General features: G+C 39.3%; 1 protein-coding gene and 1 pseudogene across 2 annotated transcripts in view; one reads left to right on the plus strand and one right to left on the minus strand.

The window, feature by feature from the left end:
* Positions 1-22673, plus strand: part of Plscr2 (phospholipid scramblase 2) — a 55359-nt gene that overhangs the window by 23224 nt on the left and 9462 nt on the right. Inside the window, exons 1-3 of one of the 2 annotated variants that reach the window (XM_085828281.1) lie at positions 4821-4939; positions 17815-18047; positions 22287-22329. In XM_085828281.1, the coding sequence (XP_085684407.1) occupies positions 17991-18047; positions 22287-22329 (100 nt within the window). In that variant the 5' untranslated portion in view covers positions 4821-4939; positions 17815-17990. Of the gene's footprint in view, positions 1-4820; positions 4940-17814; positions 18048-22286; positions 22330-22673 lie in introns of those variants that run through there. The other variant, XM_021172387.2, reaches the window with a different exon arrangement.
* LOC110301754 (UBA-like domain-containing protein 1 pseudogene) lies at positions 8555-9085 on the minus strand (annotated as a pseudogene).

Below are 22673 nucleotides of genomic sequence, written 5' to 3' on the forward strand. Positions count from 1 at the left end.
AAACATACTCCTATACTTTACTATTGAGGCCGGTCGGCCAGATTGTAATGCCTTTATAAATTTTGCAGTCTGGTTGACCCTTTATAAACGATGAATTTGAACTTTATTAAAACAGTATCTGGCTAGATCTGCAAAGGTGCTCTTTTAGCTAAAAGGAATTTCCCCTGGAGGCAAATTTTCAGAGCTTCCCTTAGGCACCTTTTGCAAGACTCAGACTGCACCATGTTTCAGAGGCACGAGACGAAACACAGACAACAAACCAACACAACAAGCACATGTTCGTTTCTGGAAACATAAGACAGACACTTAGAACGAAGACACCGGCCAGCACACACACACAAGAGGGGATTCCCTGATTTTCTCTCTGTCCCTGGGAGAGTTTCAAAATCCACTTTCCTCTCCCCAATGCAGTTTCCCACTGTGGCCATCCACCTGATTGTTAAATCCCTTTTATTAAACCCTAATATTTCTCTCGCCTAAAAAAGCAGCTTCTGGAAGCTGCGGCCAACTGCCTGTTACGTTCCTAGATCCTGATAATCTCACTGCTGAACCTAAGTGAATCCAGCGCACGGGTTTAGCACCGTTCCAGCTTAGACTGTACCACACCTGGCAACCTTTCGCCTGTTGCTTCTCGTGTTCCGGTACAAATTTTCTTTAATTATTTTCTTCTTCCATGGAGCTCCAAACCAGCAGTGTTCCTTCCCATGTCCTCTGCCATTTCCCAGGCCCCGCGTGGGACGCCAATTTGTTGAGGCCGGCCAGCGGCTCACATGTCCGGGTTCGAGCCTGGAAGGCATCTTGGAATCTGGAAGAAAAGAGGGAATTTAGGCGACGAGAGAAAGGATGGAACCAAGACAATAGTCTGATCAAGGTTCAATTTTAATATTGGGGGGCACGCGCTTATAAAGAAGGGGGGCCATTCCCGCCAAATCATCCTTGGAGTCCAGCTGCAGGTGACCACCTGTAGGCTCCAGAAGTGGCAGGTAGCAGCAGTGGTAGAACAATAGGGTGATCCAGGGAGGCAGGCTCCACCCCAGGTGATCTCCTAGTGACAAGTCAAGCCTGCTCAGCCTGTTTTCAGGCTGTGGGGGGGGAAGTTACACGTTACATTGGTCATATCTTATCACAACTATATGGAAGCAATTGATAGTGAGGATAAAAAGGAGAGGAAGAAAGATAAAAGAAGAAAAGAGGAACAATTAAAGAGATCCTTCCAAGTCCTTGACACACCATTAAATAAAATGTCTGAAGTTCTGGAATGCAGACATAAGAGATTTGAGAATTAAAGATATCTAAACCTATTCAATGAAATAACAGAACCATTTTTATTTGGGGAGAAAGTTATGGGTATTATTAGCCAAGAAACCCACAGAACTACAAAAAGACATGAATAAAAAAGATCTTCATCACACCATACATTTTCAAATGTACAGGATAAATAGATCTCAAACAGAAGAAAACATTGCCACATACAAGGAGATCCTCCACTGGATTAACACTAGAAAGACCACAAAAGACATGGGGGATTTAAAGATGTTATATAAATCCTGAAGGACAATAACTGTCCCATGAGAATACTATGGTGAGCAAGAGTATCATTCAACAACACTTGGTAAATAAAGACCTTTCAAAACACAAACTGAGAATCCATGATAAGTAAAGTAAACTTAGAAAACAAATATTTGATAGAGTCCTATATTCATAAGCAAAAGGAAGTTAAATAACATCCCAAAAGCACTTGAAAAATCCAACCAAGAGGTAAGATGCACAAGATACAAATACATAGGATGCAATGTTACCAATGCAACTATCAAGCCATGCATGGTAAATATAAATCAAGGGGGAATGTGTATTCTCATAATTAGAAAAAAATTACAAAAACATCAGTCTTTACGTATAAATAATACATTGAAAGTAAACATCATATTTTGAAGTAAAAGGACTCAGACTGGGTTAAAAATTAAAAACAAACACCAACAATACAATAAAACCACACACCAAGTCAAGAAAACCACATGCAGAAAGTGTAACAATGATATTCTTAGAGAGTGTAATCCTGAATATACTAGAAAGAGCTACATTTATGTTTGGTGTCCAGGTAGATTTTAAGATTAAATGTCAAGAAAAGACAAAGACCACTAAATAATGTTCAGTCGATCAGTTAAGGAAGATATAATGACATATATCTATGTCCATTTAATGTGGACTTTATAAAATAGTACCCAACTTTATAAAATAGCACCATTAAGCCTTAAGTCAGAAGTATGCTCCAACGTAATATTACTGAGGGAGGTAGGCATCTTACTTTGATCAACATATAGATTATACCATTTCAGCAAAGAAATTGCTAAACTATACTGTGAATAGGTAAGAGAGTCATTTATGACAGCCAGCATCTAGAGATCACATGGCTGCCATTAGCACATATAACTTTATCCAGACTAGACCATATATTAGGTCATCGGTAGGCCATAAGACATTCACCAAATTTTATAACACATTCAGAACATTTTCTGATCACAATGCATAATGATAGAAGTGAACAATAAAAAAGTTTGAAATTACACAAACACATGGAGACTGAACACTATATTTTGAAAAATATAATTGGTCATCAAAATATAAAAATTTAATTTTTAAAAGTTCTCAAAATAAATGAAAATACATTTCAAAACTTAACAGGATACAGCAAGTTCCTACTGAGGGGTGTGTATAGGAATAATTTCCTGTATCAAAAATAGAAAGATTCCAGATAAAGAACATGTTGAATGCATTTCAAAGACCTAGATAACAAAGAATAAATCAAATCCCAAATTAGTAACAGGAAAGAAATCACAGATAAAGCACAAATATGAGAAGTAGGCACCAAAAACAAAATATGAATTTAAAAATTAGCCTTTTTTGAAAACAAAATTGGCAAACCTTTAGCCGGACACATAAATCTGAAGGAAGAGAACAATGAGGACACACATGCCAATCCTAACCCAGAAGCCATTTCCCTTTAAAAGCCACTTGGAAATGAAAATCTACTTTATTCTTGAGAATTTTGTGCATGTACATAATGAAGTGTGATCATACCTCAATGTATTTAAAAAACACTAAACACTTAAGGAAGAGATAATAAAGGCTCTCAAAAACAGAAAACTGTTAGGAATGAAACCCCTACCACCTCCCTAATTCTACTGGGCTAAGATCACTCCCCTTGTTCAGTGGGAGAACTATAATCCAAACCACACCACCACACCAAGATGCTATCCTCCAAGGGCAGGAGTTCTTATCCAGAATGCTAAGGATGGCAGGTCTGCTGTTGAGGATACACAGAGACAGGAGAACTTGCATACCATATGTGTGGATATAATTTAGTATAGTCATTGTGGAAAACAGGATACAGGTTCCTTAAAATTTTCCAAAATGTATATCACACATTTCAAAAGCTAATTTCCTAACATTTAACCACAAGCAAGGGTCACAAACAGTTTAATTTACACTACAGGTCATTTAAAATGTTAATCTGCAGGTAGCCAATGTAAAATATCGGCTTCTCATTCATTCCAGTGTTTCAAACACAAGGCTTTCCAGCTTTTATTTCTCAGCATTAGAGAAAAAGTCCTTTGTTTCTTGGAGCATTTCATAGTTCTTGACTATGGAGGCAACCTGAAAATTACTTTCCCACTGGAAGCCAACTTTGATGTGCTTCCCAGAAAAAAATATTGTGTGTGTGTGTGTGTGTGTGTGTGTGTGTGTGTGTGTGTGTATTTGTATGTGTGTGCATGTCTGGTGATTTATTATTTACATCTATTCCCTGGGTTTAAATAAAATGAAGCCTACAGTAATATGTGTTACTTAGTGTTTAGTAGTATTTTTATAACTGTCATTTGGTTCTGAATAATAGTGAATAGATCCTGAAATGATTAACATGACTGGACCTTAATTAGGATTTGTGTAAACGTGTACTCAAAATTGTTAAGGAGGTTATTTAGCTGAAAAAGGCAATTTGAAAATATCTAAGCTTGACTTTCATGATTTGATTAAAGTCAGTTCATTTTACCACTACAGAATTCTAAATGACACAACCAACTATAACAAAGATAAACTAATAAATAGAGAAAAAGGGAAGAGTGCTCACACCTGTCCTTCACTATAGGCAGAGTTAATGAATTCACTGATGACAGAAAACCAAAGAGCAGAGGCAGTATCTAAACAGAAGACAGTTATCAGGAAAAACCAAGCAGATTTCACATATAAATAATTTAGATTATATTAAGTGGAACTATATAAGCATTTCAAAATCTATTATATTTCTACCCCAAAGAAAGATTGAGGTAGAAAGAGAGAAAGGCAGAGTCATTCAAATTGACACTGGGCAAAATTTCCAGGTTATGACTACACATTGTATCTTTCTAAAGATATAAGCACAATTGAATTTTTCCATAGGAAAAAATTCTGCTATAATGTAGAGCATTTTGAAATACCTTATTTCAAACCATGTATGGGTAGAAAATAGTAAGGAAATAAAAAAAGAACAAAACCTCAAGCACATTTTTCTGTAATAATTAGGCCAGTAATGAGAGTCACCAAGTACGTATAAGTCAGGAAATACAATAAGCACTCTATCTTAATTCTAGTATCTTTATACATCATTATCAGTGCTAAAGAGATGATATCACAGTGAAAGAAACTGAGGCAGAATGTTAGAACCAGTGTAAACCAGCATAAAATAACTTAGTTCATACTGAGACATCTGGTGGTCAGGAATTGTAGTACCAGTAAGCATTTGTGGACTCCAAGAGACCAATCAGGAGCCTATCTGATGCAATCACAAAAGAGTGTTCACTTACAAGCTCAAGCTTTAACTCTCCACAGACCCACAGGACAGCTTTGGTAAAGAAACCCTGAGCTCTCCTTGGGACAAGGTCTTATAGAAAATGGCAAGTGAGGGGTGAGTGTTTCTAGCCTGGCAGGCATCTAATTGGGGTCTACTGTGGCCTTTAACATAATTAGCTGGTGCTGGGAGCCAAACCATAAACTTAACTTCTGTTTTTCCTGACTGGTGGTTGTTGGAAGTGAAGTGCCAGGAGCAGGCTTGTAACCTGGGGGTGCAAATTTGTTGGGGGAATATCTTGGAGACTGCTGCTAGGCACAGGTCTTGTTAGGGAGTAGCCTAGAAACTGGTGCTAGGTACCAACCTGTTAGTTTACTTGAGTTCAAACGTAGGTCAGGTTCTCTAAGGTGGAGACTGAACCCAAAACATTCGATCTCTCTGGTTCATATTTACATTTACAAAAACAGTGAATTTTATGGCATTTGAAATACCACCGTGTGACCGTGTGTGTGTGTGTGTGTGTGTGTGTGCATACATGTGAGTGAAGGTGCCTGCAGAAGCCAAAGGAGGATGGTATATCCTTGGATTCATAGTCATAAGCATTTGAGAGCTGCCTTACACAGATGCTAGAAATTGTACTCAGCAATTCTTCAAGAGCAGTGTCTTAGTTAGAATTTATTGCTGTCAAGAGACACCATAACCAAAGCAACTCTTATAAAGGAAAACATTTAATTTGTGGCTGGCTTACAGTTTTAGAGGTTTAGTCCATTACCATCATGATGAGAAGCATGGCAGCACCCAGGCAAACATGGTGCTAGAGAAGGAGCTGAGAGTTCTACTCCTAGATCGGCAGGCAGGAAGGAGAAGACTACGTTCCACACGTAGCGGAGCTTGAGCATATATATGACCTCAAAGCCCACCTCTACAGTGCTGCAATTTCTCCAACAAGGATACACCTACTCCAGCAAAGCCACACCGCCTAATAGTGCCATGTTCTCTGGCCAAGCATTCAAACATATGAGTGTATGGGGACTATACCTATTCGAACCACCACAAGCAGTATGAACTATCAACCAAGAAACCCTACATCTGAAATATTTTTAAAACAATTGTATAGATTCATTGAATCTCTGCCCTCAGTATATATTGTTTGAATATGTAATCTTCAACCTAAATATTGCCCATGAAGAGTAATTCCCTACAACTGTCATCTATATGTGTACACAACAGGCAGGATAGTGCAAATGGGGTGAGAGCTTCAAAGACACAGGAAAGGTTCCAGACCCAGGAGAGATGAGTAGGAACACTGAATCCTGCTCACCAACTTAATACAACTAAATACCCAGGACAGGACTCCCAGCAGCTCTTTAAGGATGCTAGAAATAAATGGAAGGCAGGAAATGGATTAAGGACCTTAGGTTGTTTTATAGGTCTCCTTGAATATTCATCCTTAAATGGGTTTGGTTCCCAGCTTTTAAAAAACAAATAAACAAACAAAAAAAAACCTCTGGAATCTATAGTCCTAGTTCAAAGGCAGAAGAAAAAGAAGACCTTATCGACAACCATGCCCTGAAGGGTACAGCACACCTAACTGTAAAATGCAATCAAAAGTGCTATGACTGAGTGCAGGAGTGGATTATAAGTGAGGTGTAGCTTGTGGTGCAGTCTGCCTGGGTTGGTGGGAGGGATGGTGGCTATATTTTAGGTTCAATAAATAACAAACATGTAGTAAGAGCCAGTTATAGGTGGCTTCACACAGCATTTTTAACCAACTTCTACTAAAACAATAGTTCATAAATGAATTGCCTCAATTTTTACATAAGTAACAAGCAAACCAAAGGCAATAGACAAACAGCTGCACCTTAGAGCCTGTTACTCTCATCTGCTTGCTGGGGTCACTGAATAGGCCTTTCTTCCCTACTGTGCTCTGCAGTAGGCTGAGTTGCTCCCTCTCTCAGTGATTTAGGAGCAAGCAAAGGCTGGGAGAACAAAAAGTGACTGGATACCAAATGTCTTAGGGTTTTCTGTTGCTGTGAAGAAACGTCCTGACCACAGCCATTCTTACAAAAGAATGCATTGAAATGGGGCTGGTTTACAGTTCAGAGGTTTACTCTACTATTGCCTCTTTGGGAAACAAGGTGGCATGCAGGCAGACATGATGATGAAGAGGTAGCTCAGGGTTCTATACCTGGATCTGTGAAGCAGCAGGAAGTGAATGTCACACAGAGCTTGAGCTTCTGGAATCTCCAAGCCCACTCCACCCTCTAATGACACACTTCCTCCAACAAACCACAAAAATCTCAACAAGAACATACCTCTCCCTTCCTTTTCCTCCCTTCCTCCCTCTTTCTCTCTCTGTCTCTCTCTCCTCTCTGTCTCAGTCTCTCTCCTGTGTGCTAATGAAATGTGGTCATTGGTTATGTTCTTCCTTCAATGATGGACTGTATCCATCTCTGGAACTCTAAGCCAAAATAAACATGTTCTTCCTTAAGTTCCTTTTAGTAATAGTATTATATCAAGGATGCTTCTGGTAATAGTCCCAAACAACTGTTAGGTTTGGAATTAGGAGGAGGAGAAAGACTTTTGTTCAAATTCTTACTGTCTCAGCTGGGAAGAGATGTCAACCAGAATCTACAGTTAAAAATCTCTGTCTCATTCTCAAATCTTCATGGTTTTTCCTGTGTTTTAAAATCCCACCTCCTATAAGTTACGTGGCCCCCTTTGTCTGCTACCTGCACCGTTCCGTCTTCCCCTACTGTGATAAAGGGACACAGTGATTAAATGGCCCAGCAGCAAAGGAGAATTGTGATTTCTGGTGGAATGATTTCAACAAAGATGTTCATAAATGTTAACAATGTATATGGGGTGTGATGGTTCTTTCTCCTAGAATTGCACTTAACTGTTGTGAAAAAGCATATGCTAAACAAGTTGGGATGTAAAATTGTATTAGTTATTATTCTTATGGTAAGTTATATAGCATGAATTCCTTAACATAGCTTTGTCCATGTTCTGTGTGTGTATGTGTCTGTGTGTGTGTGTGTGTGTGGTTTGTAATTTTCTGTTTTGTCAAAAGAGGGGTAGGAAATGGAGACCAGGTAATCCTGGGTTTGGGGAAGGGGCATGCAGTGAACCCTTGCAGGCAGGGGCTGGGTAGAAGAGTCCTGGACTTTCCCATAATCCTTTACAGGAAACAGCAATGCCAGCAGATAAGGAGGTGGAGTGAGGCAGGGCCCTTTGGACAATGGCGGGGTGGACCAAGGGGCTTGGGGTCACTCTAACATGCAAAGTCCAACTGCCCCATAAACTAGGTTGCTTTTGAAGAGCAACATACATATAAATAAATAAAACACAGCTGCACGCACACATGCGGAGAAGGCTCTCCATTCCCAAGGGTAGGGGTCTAGGCCTATTGGCCCAAAGACAGGAGTCAGCCATGTGTCTGCCACCAAGTGATTCTCTGAAACACACCAGGTGGTGGGGCCCAGCAGGTTAAGTCTTCATTGGGATGGCTGCTTGGTCTCCAAGGTGCTGCCCATTAAGCACCCAAGCCACTCTGAGTCAGATCCATGCCAGCTGGGGGAGCCTGTGCTGCCAGTGCTGGCACAAGACTGCCTGGCTAGAGTCCAGTCTCTCCTCTCCAGGGGTCTGGGGTATAGGGGTGCAGACAAAGGAGGGGTGAAGGGCTCACGGAGACATCCTCTCCCCCACCCCACGGGTTTCTGACCTCCTCTCTCATCTCTCTGCCTCAATGGCAGGGTGGGCCCTTGTTTCTGAGGTGACCCGTTGGAGAGCCAGGGGAGGCCAGTCTGAAGTTGGGGAAGGGGGTGCCCGTGTCCACAGGGGCGGCTGCGGCTGGTGGTGCTGTGGGCCTCCTGGAGGCGAGGCTGCAGTTGGCCAGCTGGGTGTTGCAAAGCTGCCAGTGGCATGGGAGAAGTGCAGTGGGGGTGACCTGACCAAAGTGGCCATTGGGCTGCAACTGCTGCCACCACCATAGATGCTTTCAGAGGTCTTAGGATAGGAAAACATGGTGAGAACATCAGGGAAGTTGGGGGGCGTGGCAGGGGTGTTGGACAGAGTGAACATCATCTGGTGGTGGCGGCTGTAGGGGATGTTGGTCTCCTGGAAAAGGGCGCCGAGGGCAGTCTCGAACTGCCACTGAGCTGCTTGCAGCAGTTGCTTTGCCTGGTCGGCTGCTTAGCCTGTTATCAGCATGAACTAGTTGATCATGACCTGGTGTTTGAGCTGGTCCATGTTCAATGGCATGGCGCCGCCACACAGCACGCAGCTCCGGCCTCTCTGTGCACTAGCCGCACATGCCCACCATTAGCGAGCTGGCCCCAGCTAATCCCATTCATTTTCTTTTTAATTTTTTTATTTTTTAGTAAAGTATAAGTGCTTTTCTCTTCTGTGTCTTTTTGGTATTTTTTAAAAAAATTTATAAGAATGGGGAAGCAATTGTCTGGTCATGTTTAATTCAGCTAGAATACTGTCTTATCATTTCTACAACTATCTGATGCTATTTCTTGGAATAGATCCATTAAATTAATCAGAGGCCTCTAGAGAAAAAGAGCAACAGGAAATATGTAGCTAGTGATATGAGGTTTGACTGGTGAGATGGTTCAGCTTGTAGGTTTTGTGGCACCAAGTCTAAGGACCTAGGTTTGATCCCTAGGACACACACACTAACGGGAGAGAACTGATTTTTCAAAAGCTCTCCTCTGAAATTCACATTTGCCCCTTTGTATTTGCACATGTTCCCACATGCACATGAAATGCACATGTACACACACATGTGTATACTCAAACACTCGTGCAATGCACACACACTCTACACTAAAAATAAATATATGTAATTAAAAAAAACATAAAGTTGCAAATTGCTCTTAAACAAAAGACTGAGAGTGAAACTCAATTCTAAAGTATAAATCAAAACTATCATATTTTGTAATCCAATCTGAGAATCAGGAGAACCGGTGACACACAGCCCAGTTTGGGTCTAAAGGCCTGAGAGGCAGGAACATGAGAGCAGAACACTAGTGTTAACCCAAGAAAAGTAGCAGGGTAGAATAAACAACCAAACCCTTTCTTCCACAGGTTTTTCCTAATCATTTTTTTTTTAAACTGAGGCAGCAGAAAGTAAGCCAGGATGGGAATTGCTACTAGAGCCTAGCATTTTGCCCTGATGATCCTGACCAGGCTTTTTTTTTTTCCATTTTTTTATTAGGTATTTAGCTCATTTACATTTCCAATGCTATATCAAAAGTCCCCCATACCCCCCCACTCCCTTATCCATCCACTCCCCCTTTTTGGCCCTGGCGTTCCCCTGTACTGGGGCATATAAAGTTTGCAAGTCCAATGGGCCTCTCTTTCCAGTGATGGACGACTAGGCCATCTTTTCATACATATGCAGCTAGAGACAAGAGCTCCGGGGTACTGGTTAGTTCATATTGTTGTTCCACCTATAGGGTTGCAGTTCCCTTTAGTTCCTTGGGTGCTATCTCTAGCTCCTCCATTGGGGGCCCTTTGATCCATTCCATAGCTGACTGTGAGCATCCACTTCTGTGTTTGCTAGGCCCTGGCATAGTCTCACAAGAGACAGCTATATCTGGGTCCTTTCAGCAATGCTTTGGAATGTTTGGAGCTTTGCACTGGAAAAACCACTGAGAGTTCAGAGCCTGGTGAGCTATTGTTGGAACTTGGAAGACAGTGCTGATATCACTGCTAATGATACGGACCTAGATTATGAAGTTTCAGAGGAAAACTGTTCTTGTAATAACTTGAAATAAGAATCTGTGGCTTCTGGTAAGCTAATAAATAATTGACTATGATTAACCAATGACCAGCACAATTGAAGTGAAACCATTGCTTTACGGAGGCAACTTATATTGCTTATTTGGAGTTAAAGGATTACCTGTGACTATTAAAAGTCCAGTATCATTGAGGTGAAATCTGTGGATTAGTTCCTCAGGATGAGTCAGAGCACAGAATCTGTGGTTCACTGAGGGACCTAAGGATACATCTTAAGCTCAGATTGAATCTGACAGTGCATACATCTCCATTATGGCTTTGGTTTTGAAGGCATGAAGGAGTCATTAAGAAAAAAATGAGGCTTGGTACCATTAGAGCCTGAGAGGTCATTGGTAAAGATGCATTCTCAGTTGTAGTGAAGACACTACCATATTGGATACTATAGAACATGGATCAAAAAAGAGAGGCATGTTGTAACGGTGCAAATTAGAGCCTGCCAGGCAAGCTGGGCACTGCAGATGTCAGAATAGTCATGGTGGAGCTATCCAAGCCATTTAGAGCCCATAGGTCTTGAGTAAGTCCCAAAGTACTGTGCTTTCTATTGTGATATTGACATGAGATATTGAGAGGAAACAAGGTTGAACAGTGATGCCTTTGTGTGTCAAGTTTATAAGGGGTTAATCATGCTAGCAAGATTTTGTCAACTTGAACATGCTTGTTACACATGCAGAGAAAACCTCTATTGAGGAACTGCTTTCATCAAGTTGACATGTGAGCTTTGCTAGGGATATCCCTTAAATTGCTAATTGATTCAGGGGTCCTAATCCACTATGCTTGGTACCATCCATTGGTAAGTATGCCTGGTCTATATAAGAAAGATAGCTAGTTGAGCAAGCCAGAAACAAACAAGCCAATAGGCAACTTTCTTTGATGGTTCCTGCTTGAGATTTTGCTTTGTCTACCATCCATAATGGGCTATGATCATAACATACGGTGTACGTAGACTCTTTCTTTCCCATTCTTTCATCATGTTACTTAATCCCAGTGACTGAAAGACAACTAGAACACTGATAAAGTAGCTATCTGAGGACACTGACCCTTCTCTCCAAGTGTGTAAAGTCCTTCAGTGATTCATACTCTACTTGATATGCAATGACCTAAGTACTATGACCTCCAATAAAAGTGCTTCAACACTGTGATACATGCATTATAGGTTATAAGCTAAGAGGTAAAGAGAAAAAAATAGAAAGCATATACACACATACCCCTAACAAAACAAGTCAGAATTAATGATAGCCTTACCATATTCTATCACGTGGTCATTACTGGTATCTGTATCTTTGTCTACTCTATATGCCCATTTCCTCTGAGAAGCAAGCTAAAGGTCAGTTGGCGCCAGAGCTTATATCCTTTGTATTAAAGTTTCCATTCACTGACCAAGTTATTGTATATAGTGACAGCTTTCATAAAGACTGTTTTTCATGTATAGCATATACTTTAACCTTGTGCAGCCACATGAATTTTAATTATATATATGCTCTAATAATGTAAACTATAAGAAAATTGTGTGTATGTGTGTGTTCTTCTCTTTCCTCCCCTCTCTGTCTCTACACAGTCCTCCAAGTCCCAAATAAACTTCCTTCTATATTAAGCCTGTCACATGGCTTGATTGTTCATCCAGACACCTTGGCAGAGCACGCCTCCACTTTATTATAAAACACAAAGTGTGTGTGTGTGCATGTGCGTGTGTGTGTGCGTGGTGTCTCTACAAATGCCACTGCCAGCAGAGTAATGATCAGTGTTAGACAAGAAGGAAATCCAGTCCAACACGACTCAGTCGCCAGTGCCGGTTAAAACTTGCTTGTTATAGTTATACATTTTGGGTTTCTTTATTGTAAGGTCCTAGATTCCTGAACTCTTGAGAATTTTAGTGAACTTAATGTTAGCTTGATTAAAACATTAATTTTAATCAAAGCAAAAACTATTATAACCAGCATTTATATGTGCAAAGAGTATTGCAGTATTTAGTATATGGAATATTTTGAATATGCCTTCTGTCAGTGTGAAAACATAGCAGCAATTTGTTCATCATAGTTCTGATGACCGAGTTGGAATGTTTTCTGCATGTGTATATATGTCAAGTTGTTGGCATGACAGAAGTGATAGATGTTAATTTTGCATTTTTAAAAACCAATGTATTGTATATAATTTTTTTATTTCTTTTGTGCAAATCAAGTTTTTAAACTCTTGTGTCTTTAAACTTGTAACTCAATGTCAGTGTTATCCAGATAGCAATGACAGAGCAGAGTTCAGTGGTGGTGATGACACTGAAGGACTGTCCAGTTCTGCTTTGCCCTTAAAGTGTCATCAATATGGTTTTGTTAACTTTAAGTGTCACAGAAATTTTATAATGAGGATAAACACACCACAGCTTCAAGAACTAGGAAAAAGTGAGCATACATGGCTTATATATAAGTGAAATGAAAATGTAAACTTTCGAACATATAAATATTAGATACAGGAAACCTGGTACCTTCATAATTATGATTAAACGTATCAGGCGTAAGGCCAGAGTTGTTGTGGACAACGAAGGCATCTCTGAAAGTACTTATCAAAAACCATACATTATATTAATATTAAAGTATTATAGAATCAAAAAAAAACTTCTAGTATCTGATGTAGTTTATTTTAGGCATATTTAAGCATAGGACAATTTTGGAAAAAAGTTTCCTGATGATGATTAACTCAATGCTTTGTGTTCATCAAAGCTTAAGATGTGATACAATGAAATTGTTCAGAGGACCAATTGCCTCCTCTGTAAAGGATGAGGTCTGTTTACCTAGAATGCTCAAGATAAGGATCTAGGGAGAGTGACTGAGATAAACTAAGGTCTGTGGGAGTCAGGTAAAGCCTGGATCTACAGATAGCACAGAGGTCACCTAGACTATTGTAAAGTACCTCACCCATAAACTGGGTGTATTGACTGAGAAACAGTGTTCAAGATAAAGGTCTATGGAGGAAAGGTCTGAAATAAACATAATAGCCCAGGAGAGTCAGGTGTGTTCTGCCTCTTCACATAGCACAGGTGTCCAGGCTATTAACTATAACCATCTCCAGGTTTCTGGAAAGAAAATATGCTATATATCTTTTTGGTAAACAGACAACTCTGTGTGCTTAGCATTCCCTGTTGCTTAGCTTTGAGCATTAGGACCTAATCCCTGCTACAAAATCAAAACTGAAATTTATCCTGTAGTTGTTTTGCCAAAAGGTACTCTTCCTCATTAACCTGCAGCTTAGGGTTTCCAGGTTAAAAAATAGGAAGCAAGCAAGGAAGCATGAACAAATGAGCACTGTTTGGAATCCATTCAGTTTTCTTCTGGAGATTTCTATGCAAAGGAGAATAGTTCCTGAGCACAGAACATGTAAACATTATGAGTATTTGAGGCAGGTGTTCTGTTAGACAGATCCAGTTAACAACCATGTCAGACCTCAAATTGCCTGCTCCAGTTGAACAGACAAGATGCTCGAATTCCAGACACAATCAGTCCTATGCTTGGAGCACATACTTGCTGTCCTGTTAGACCACCCCAGGAGACTAACACCTGAAGCTGGTCTTTGCTAAGTTGTGGGCTCTTCTTTTTCTACCCTTTATGCCCTGGTATATCATCCTGGATCATTCGATAGAAGAGAAAGGAGAGAGGAGAGAGAGATGGAGATCCCTGAATCTAATCTCTTTCCCGTTGTTTCTTCTTTGAGGATGACTACTAACAAACCTCAGCCAATCCACACGAATAACCAACAACCATCCACGATGCCGATCAAAGCTCCAACATTTTTGTACTCTCTGAGAAGTTCCCAGAATCCCAAACGTCACACAATTGCAGAAACCATCTTCCGGTGGCAAGACTACGCCTTTGCTAGAGCACGAGGCGAGTCGTAGTCAGTCGCTTCAGATAGTCTGTAGCAGCCCCGTGGCCCCACGACTGGGATTAAAGTGAAAATATATTCTTATATTATTTCTATATATTTTTTAATGAAACCAAAATCTCAGAACTCTAACAAATACCAATGCTGAGAACTGGGCCAAGCAGCTTTCTTTAGATGTGTGGATAGTGAAGGCTGTAGTTAGGTTTTTGCTTGGCTACCAGTTGGGGTCTTAGGTTCATGGTGTTCCTTCTTGAATTTCTGCCCCATTGAATCTACTCCACAAAGGTTCTCAGAAAAATGCGTCAGCATCATGTACTGGTCCACAGCTTCCAAAGTGTTTCTGATAAACAGCAAGTGCATGATGATCAAGCATCAAGGATAGACTAGATGGAAGATGAGCCCGGACTGTGATCATGCAGCTTTAGATCTAATGTCAGATCCTCTCCAGAACCTTCTCAGCTGCAGTTTAGTGTAGATGACTGTCTGTAAGCAGGTGAAGGCAGGTGAAAGATAAGGCTAGAGCCTGTGATTGGGCAGTGGAAAAATAAGCTGAGCTGAGAGTTTTAGAGACAAGTACAGAGTGACAGAGCTACAGAGGAGGAGAAGGCGAGGAGGAGACAAGATGGAACCCATAGGAGAGGAAGAGGATCCAGAACAACACAGTCCTGGGAGCCATAAGTATTGGGAATTTCTTAGATAGATGATTACATAGTAAGTAGGGTGTGTCTGCTTCATCTAGGTGTATAGCTTGTGTTTATATGAATTGAGTTTTGAGTTCATTGAGAGGGCATTTTGTGGGTTGAGAATTTAGCAATATAAATTTGAATGATAAATTACAAGCCTCTAGAGTTTTGACTTTACCGGGTTATGGGGATTTGTGATAGCTAACCACAGAGGGTGGATGGCTGGGAATCTGAACAGGATCTGCCACAAGAGAACAACTACATGGAGACTCTGGTGGCGGGGAAACCGCAATGCTAGATATTATCTGGCATTAGCATGGGTGTATTGTTTTTTATATATTTCACACAACAGTTTAGTACAGTTTTTTCCTTTGTTCTGCTTTCTTTTCCTCCCTATAGTATCAAATCTATTGTCCACTTGCTCCTTCTTGTGCATATATGTTACACTTTTTAAAGGATATCATTTCAATCTCTCTCTCTTTTTTTATATATTGGGAATTTGACTGTTCCGCATTGTTTATATAAATGGTGTCGTGAACTCACCATACTCCCCAGGTCCACACCTTGCCTGCCAAGCAAAGTTAAAGTGAGAGCTCCTTACATGGGGCTTCTGGAGGTAAACTGCATCCTGTTGTGCTACTGACAGAGCATCCTAACTTTTTTGGACATGTCTCTTGGCAGGTATACTAAATTCACCTCCCAGATCAGGAGTTCTCCTCTCTTTACTGTTCCTTCTCCACCATTTCTTGCTACAGAACCTCACAAAGCTCCTCTTTTCCTGGAATTAGCATCCTCATTTAATCCCTATCTATTGAAAATAGGTGCCTTGAGTCTGAGAACTTTATTTTAGAAACATTCTCTTTTTCCTGGAAGTTAACTGTAAGGTGCTTAAGTGCAAATTATCTTCTTCATAACTGTTTCTCTTCACTGTACACCAGATACAATTGGATTATAGATCATCTATAAATATTCACTTACTTAGAAGGAGTTGACTATAAAACCTGTGTTTATGAGGCATTAGTGTATTTTCTGTTTGCTAAGCCTTACTTTTAATGACATGTGGATTTCCTTCATTGGGTTCTACTTATACTCACTACCTATTCTGAATATTAGGTTCCTTGTAAATATCAGTGCTGACATATTATGGAGCCTAGAACTGCTCTTATATGAACTATAAAATTAAGCTTGTAAAGCTTTATTGCAGCCATACATAGTACTGCATATATATGTATACATACATACACACACATACGTACAATATTTGAAATAGAGAATTCTTTATTTTCACATGATCTGGGAACTTGGGAATTGTAGTGGCATTCCTGGCTTCTCTCCATCACAGGCCAGTGCTACCCATCTCATAAGCTGTAGAAAATAGACAAATGACTCCAGCCCTTGACAAGTATCCATATAGTGGAAGACAATCATGTCTTCTATACATAAAGGGCAAGTTATTGTTCAGAACTCCAAGTGATTTGGTCCTAGAAATAGTAGTTCTTAATCTTTGCTTTGGTTTTCTCATTAACACTCTTTTCCATGAACTCATGCCAAAACCTTCATAAAAATCACGTGAGTCATCTGTGATCTTTGTCTCTCAAATTACACATATAAAGTGTGAATGGTAAGGGTTTTGTGTTATTTTTTTTCCAAGGAGACATGAACAGATGTCTTCTCACTCAAGATAGGGCACCACTAACATATCAAAGTACCACCCGTACCAAAGTCCATTTTGAGGATTTTTACAGGACTGTGGGCAAAAGGTTACATACAGGAGCATGGACGTCTCTTAGGCAGCTGCATCATGGAAAAGCTTATCACATCCTGGTTGGTTTGTAATTCGCAAAAGGTTCATTCCTACAGCTTTCAGCACAACTTGGAGACAGCTCAAATGTCAGGAATGTCTCCTTTCCACAGCAATTGATAACTGCTCCTATAATCTTCAGAAGGGGCCTTTTCAATCTTGTACAGTTCAGTTTTCTCTCATAAGTGGGATTTGTTTAATTCTAGAGTCTATGAGTTTCCCTTTTTCCTCCAGATGAGAATATTTCAGCCCGGCAGTGGTGGCTCACGCCTTTAATCCCAGTACTTGGAAGGCAGAGGCAGGCATATTTCTGATTTCAAGGCCAGCCTGGTCTACAGAGTGAGTTCCAGGACAGCCAGGGCTACACAGAGAAACCCTGTCTTGAAAAAAACAAAAACAAACAAAAAGAAAGAAAGAAAGAAAGAAAGACAGACAGACAGACAGACAGACAGACAGACAGACAGACAGAAAGAAAGAAAGAAAGAAAGAAAGAAAGAAAGAAAGAAAGAAAAAGGAAGGAAGGAAGGAAGGAAGGAAGGAAAGAAAGGAAAGAAAGAAAAGAAAGGAAAGAAGGAAAAGAGGGAGAATATTTCAATTTGGGGAAAATTGCCACAGAGCCAAAGGAAAAAGTTGTCTGCCACCACCCAAAAAAGAGTTTGTTTACAGCCAGCACCCTCAAAGAGAGTAGATCTTAAATCCCATATACTTCATTGATATAGCTCTAAAAAAAAATAACAATCACACATTAAAGTTCATAGATGCAAGAATTGAAATGTCAACTTATATAGGTAGAGTAATTCCAAAACCTGGCTGTTCAATTTTTTTCTGTGCAGTAACAAACTATTTGGCTTCCTCCTGTTTGGGGAACATCTGGACATTCCGATTCCTCAGGACCTCAGGCAAGCTGCTCAGTCCCTGCACCCATCTGTGCAGATGCAGGCCCAGCCTTCTTTATTATCCAAAGTCAACTAGAATCTAACCAGCCTGGTGGACTTACTGTGTGACTCCCATGGCTATCAACACCACCTCATATGGAGTGCCACCTGGATTGGAATATTTACTTCAGGTAAGTTCAAATAAATAAAAAGTACGTAAACAATACCACACTTCCACTACAGTTCATTCATGCAAGTTAGAGACAGACAAGTAAACTTTTTTTTTTTTTAAAATAAAGGGTACTTTAGGTGCCACAGGCTAACTGGAATTCCTCAGAATCTATTTACTTGGAAATATCCCAAGTGTTGAGATTATTACTTGATCCACAAAGCATGGATATGTATTCTAAAATTAATCACTCTGATTCTTGTGTATTTGTTTTAGTTTCAAAGTAAAGTTTGAATGTCTTAGGAAATTGTATTTTCTATTACCATGGAAGTAATTTATGATAATGGTCAAACAATGGTATATATTTAGCACAAGTTTCTAAGATTTGTTATAAACACAATATATAATATATTCTTCATTAATTTATTATTGAATAATAACAAAATTCCACAAACATTTCTGGCCACATTATTAATCCACCTACCTTCTCTTGACCCATTCCTACCCCCACAAGTATTTCCTACCATCTAAGATATCATCCCATTTTCCTTTCTTTGAGTGTGTGTGTGTGTGTGTGTGTGCATGTGTGTGTTGGTTGATTGTTTTAAAACCACTGAATGTAAACATGACTATCCTGGGACATGAGTGTTGCACTATCCACAGGTGTGTAGGTAAGACACTACTGGCTGAATCACTAAAGACATTGACACTTTTGCTCCTAGCAGTCAAAGACTAATAGTCCTGGGGGTGGGTGCTGAGCACTGTAAGCCTCTTTATTGTCCGTGACTAAAAGTTTGCAAGCTCAGGTTGGTGTAGACCCTATGCAGGGAAACACAGCTGCTATGAGTTTATACCTGTAAGAAATAACTTTATAGGCCTCATCTTCTGGCTCATTCTTTCTGCCCCATCTTCTCTGATGTTCCCTGAGCCTTGGAGTGGGAGAGATGGGCATTGCATTTAAGATGAACCAAACACTTGTTCTCAGCATCTTGGCCAGTGATGGATCCTGCATTAATTCAAGAATTACTGCAAAGAGAAGTAAGCGTCTTTAATCTAGACTGAGTGTAGCACTAGTCTATGTATATAAACATTTTGGAAGCAGTTTGATGGTATGTCCATTTAGTAAAATGAAAGCACTTGGTACATCCCCAGTTCCTTTGACTTTCGCAAACATGTGGCTTTGACTAGTTTTCCCCAATTCAAGATGTGAATTTCCTCATGTTAGACCTCAGATAAGAAATCAGTTGTTTACCTGCATAAGAGTTGTGCCACAATTTCAGTAGTAGGGGCATCTTGGCTGATAAGTTGGCATTATATAGTATAAATAGTATGCAAGGCTTGAAGCTCACAAACTGAAAACCAGCAGCAAGAAGGAAGCTTCCAGCTCATTTGAAGTATGATTTCCTTGAATTCTATAACCAAAGGGTGTAGGGGTTTCAGCAAGAGACTTATCATCTACTTTTGGTGGGAAATCAATGGCAATGGCCAAAATCAGTATAGTTTAAGGAGCCTCTGGAACTTTCTTGGTCAGTAATTCCTCAGGAGATGTTCCACATCTGTTGTTTGGATTTTAATCTGATAGCACATGGCTTCTGGTATAGGCATTATCCACTCATGCATGGTACACCCATTCTGACATTTTAAGTTTTGACATGCATTTTTCATATACCCTTCATTTTTGTTAATCCTCTCTCTGTATCTCCTGTTCTCCCTAATCATTTACCCCTTGTTTAAAACTTGCAACTCTCAGAACTCCCTCAGTTTTCATGCACCTATGCTATTTTCTCAGTTTCTGTAAGGGCTTTTCACTACCCACAACCCTTTCATACCTTTTTTTTTCCTTTCGAGTTTCTACAGACATTACAATTTAAATAAACACATTTAAAGATTCAAACTTATCTGCATATGGGAGAGAACATACGGTGTTTGATTTTCCAAGTTGGAGCTTACTACACTTGCTATAATATTTTCCAGTTACATCAATTCACCTTCAAATTTTATTCTTTACAAGATAAAATTCCTCTGCATTTTCATTGTCCAGCCATGAGATCATTGACATCCAGGCTGATTCCATTTCTTAGCTATTTTGAATAGAGCATCAATGACCATATGTGTGTAGACATCTCTGCAGTAAGAAATGGAAAGCCCTTTGAGTATACGTCCATAAGTGACATAGCTGGGACATATGGAAGTTTTATGTTCATTCTTTTGCAAAATTTCCAGAATGATTTTGAGTGTGCCTGCAGTAATTGAAAATTCTGCTCAGAGTGTGAATCAGGAATTGTAAGACCTGTTGTTCTACAAGTGCTCAAGGGGAATGTCATGAATACACTTCCACATACGGACATGGTACTTTCTAAATAGGACTCCAGTAGCACAGAAAGTAAGACTGCCAATCAACCAACAGTCTCTTATGAAACTAAATCTTCTTAACTCAGACTGTTAAATGAGAGAAGAGGCAGCCCATGGAAGAAAATACAATCTTTGCTACCTACACACCTAACAGATGATTGGAGAATAGAAAGGACTCAAAGAAAACCTAAACATCAAGAAAACAGAGAACTCAACATATCTCCCATATGCAGATATATAGAACAGATTTTTCAAAGGGAAGAAATACATGTGAATAGGAAACACCCTTTAAAAAGTGTTCACTATCCTTAGGTATGAAATGTAGATTAAAATACTTTTTGATATTCTAGCACACTCTGAGTCATAACAAAGTCATAAAGAAGACAATTGACAACAAAATTTGATGTGGATGTGGAGAAAGAGGGGACACGTATACACACTAGATGTTTATAAGGGTTAGCTATTCCTTATAGAAACTTCATGATGTCTAATTACTATGATTATAACCATTTACATAACAGAAAACTATGGTACATAAACGTGATCTTAGAGTCAAGAGCCTAAGACTTATTACATATCATAAGACTTGCCTTCTTAAACCTCATATCTTAATTCTGCATCCTATGCTCCTTAATCACAATAAGGAATAAATGGATATATGAATTGGTAATTCAAATAAACATTTAGTTAATCTTAGATATCAGGTTCAGTAAGTGGTACTGAAAAAAAATCCATATTCCCTATGTAACATGATCTACTATTTACTTATAATTATTATAAATATTTTCATTCATACTGCTTTTATTATTAGACAAATACAATGCTTTGAATGCCAATAGTAAGAGAAAAAAATCTGGGTTTTGTAGTAGTACTGCATGTAGTTTAACATAGGACTGTTAAGTTGATATTTCTTTTGTTTCATAAATCAGATAGGCATAATAAGACTCTATACTTTGGTGTTTTCCCAAAAGACCATTTGGAGTTCAGTAAATGAATTATCTTATGAATATATACTTGTTTATATTTCTGAAAAATACCCTGAAACATCTTTTAACAGTCAAGGTCAGGAATAATAACTCATGCCTCTGTAGTCAGCTCTATAAGGAAGGCCAAGTCAGGGGAACCATAAGTGTAATGCTCTCATGGGTTATATAAGGGAAACTTCTCTCAAAAACAAAACAAAATAAAAACAAAAACAAAACCAGCAAAAACTACCACAGTAAAAGCCCAGAAATCATGAGATGCATAGAAGTCCTCAGTTACCACAAACAGTGACATCAAGAATCATTTTTCAGCCGGGCGTGGTGGCGCACGCCTTTAATCCCAGCACTCGGGAGGCAGAGGCAGGCGGATTTCTGAGTTCGAGGCCAGCCTGGTCTACAAAGTGAGTTCCAGGACAGCCAGAGCTCTACAGAGAAACCCTGTCTCGAAAAAAACAAAAAAAAAAAACAAAAAAGAATCATTTTTCAGTCACACAAAAAGCCTCTTTAAATGAATAAAAATGTTTTCACATTTCTTAAAAATCATATAGCAAGAGCTTTGCTTTCTATTCTCTATAGATATCTAAGATTAGGCCAAACTGACCTCATTTCCCCACATTTACAGTAAATTCATTCAGTAGATATATTTTAAATGAAAAAAGCTGTTAATGATTTTTTCTTTTTCTTTTCTTTTTTCTTTTCTTATTAGATATTTTCTTCATTTACATTTCAAATGCTATTCCCAAAGGCCCCTATACCCTCCCCCTTCCTGCTCTTAATATGATTTTATTCAACAAACAATTATGAGAATCTGATACTGATAAACACTGGTAACTATATATAAATCATATTAAATAATGAAAATTATGAATTCCCAATTTGGTTGAGTGAAATATCTGAAATTCTTAATTTTCTTTTCACTGTGACAGATAGATCATATTATGATTCAACAGCAGTTTGAGTTTGTGGAAGGTGGGTATTTGCCGTATCCATCATATTTCTAGAAAGCCAAGGAGAGTAAAGACATGATGAACACCACAAATACTGCGTTCTGGATGATGCAGGATGGAAAACTTGATCTCTTACAATGTATTTCCTCATAGTCTTTAAACAAGTTGTTTTATATGGATATTTTATTTCTTCCACTTAGGGACCTCTTAGTAAATATTATGATGGCCAGCTGTCCCCGTCATAGACACCAATTTGAAAGATAGTACCTAAAACTTAACTTTCTTCCCATATCTGCAAATTCACTGGATGTTTTACCACATCCTACCAGGTTTCTTAGTTGCTTTCTCCCAAGCTATGAGCAGTGT

The sequence above is a fragment of the Mus caroli genome, unplaced genomic scaffold (genome assembly GCF_978045245.1).
Source record: "Mus caroli unplaced genomic scaffold, Mus_caroli_1 scaffold_11, whole genome shotgun sequence".
NCBI lineage: Eukaryota > Metazoa > Chordata > Mammalia > Rodentia > Muridae > Mus > Mus caroli.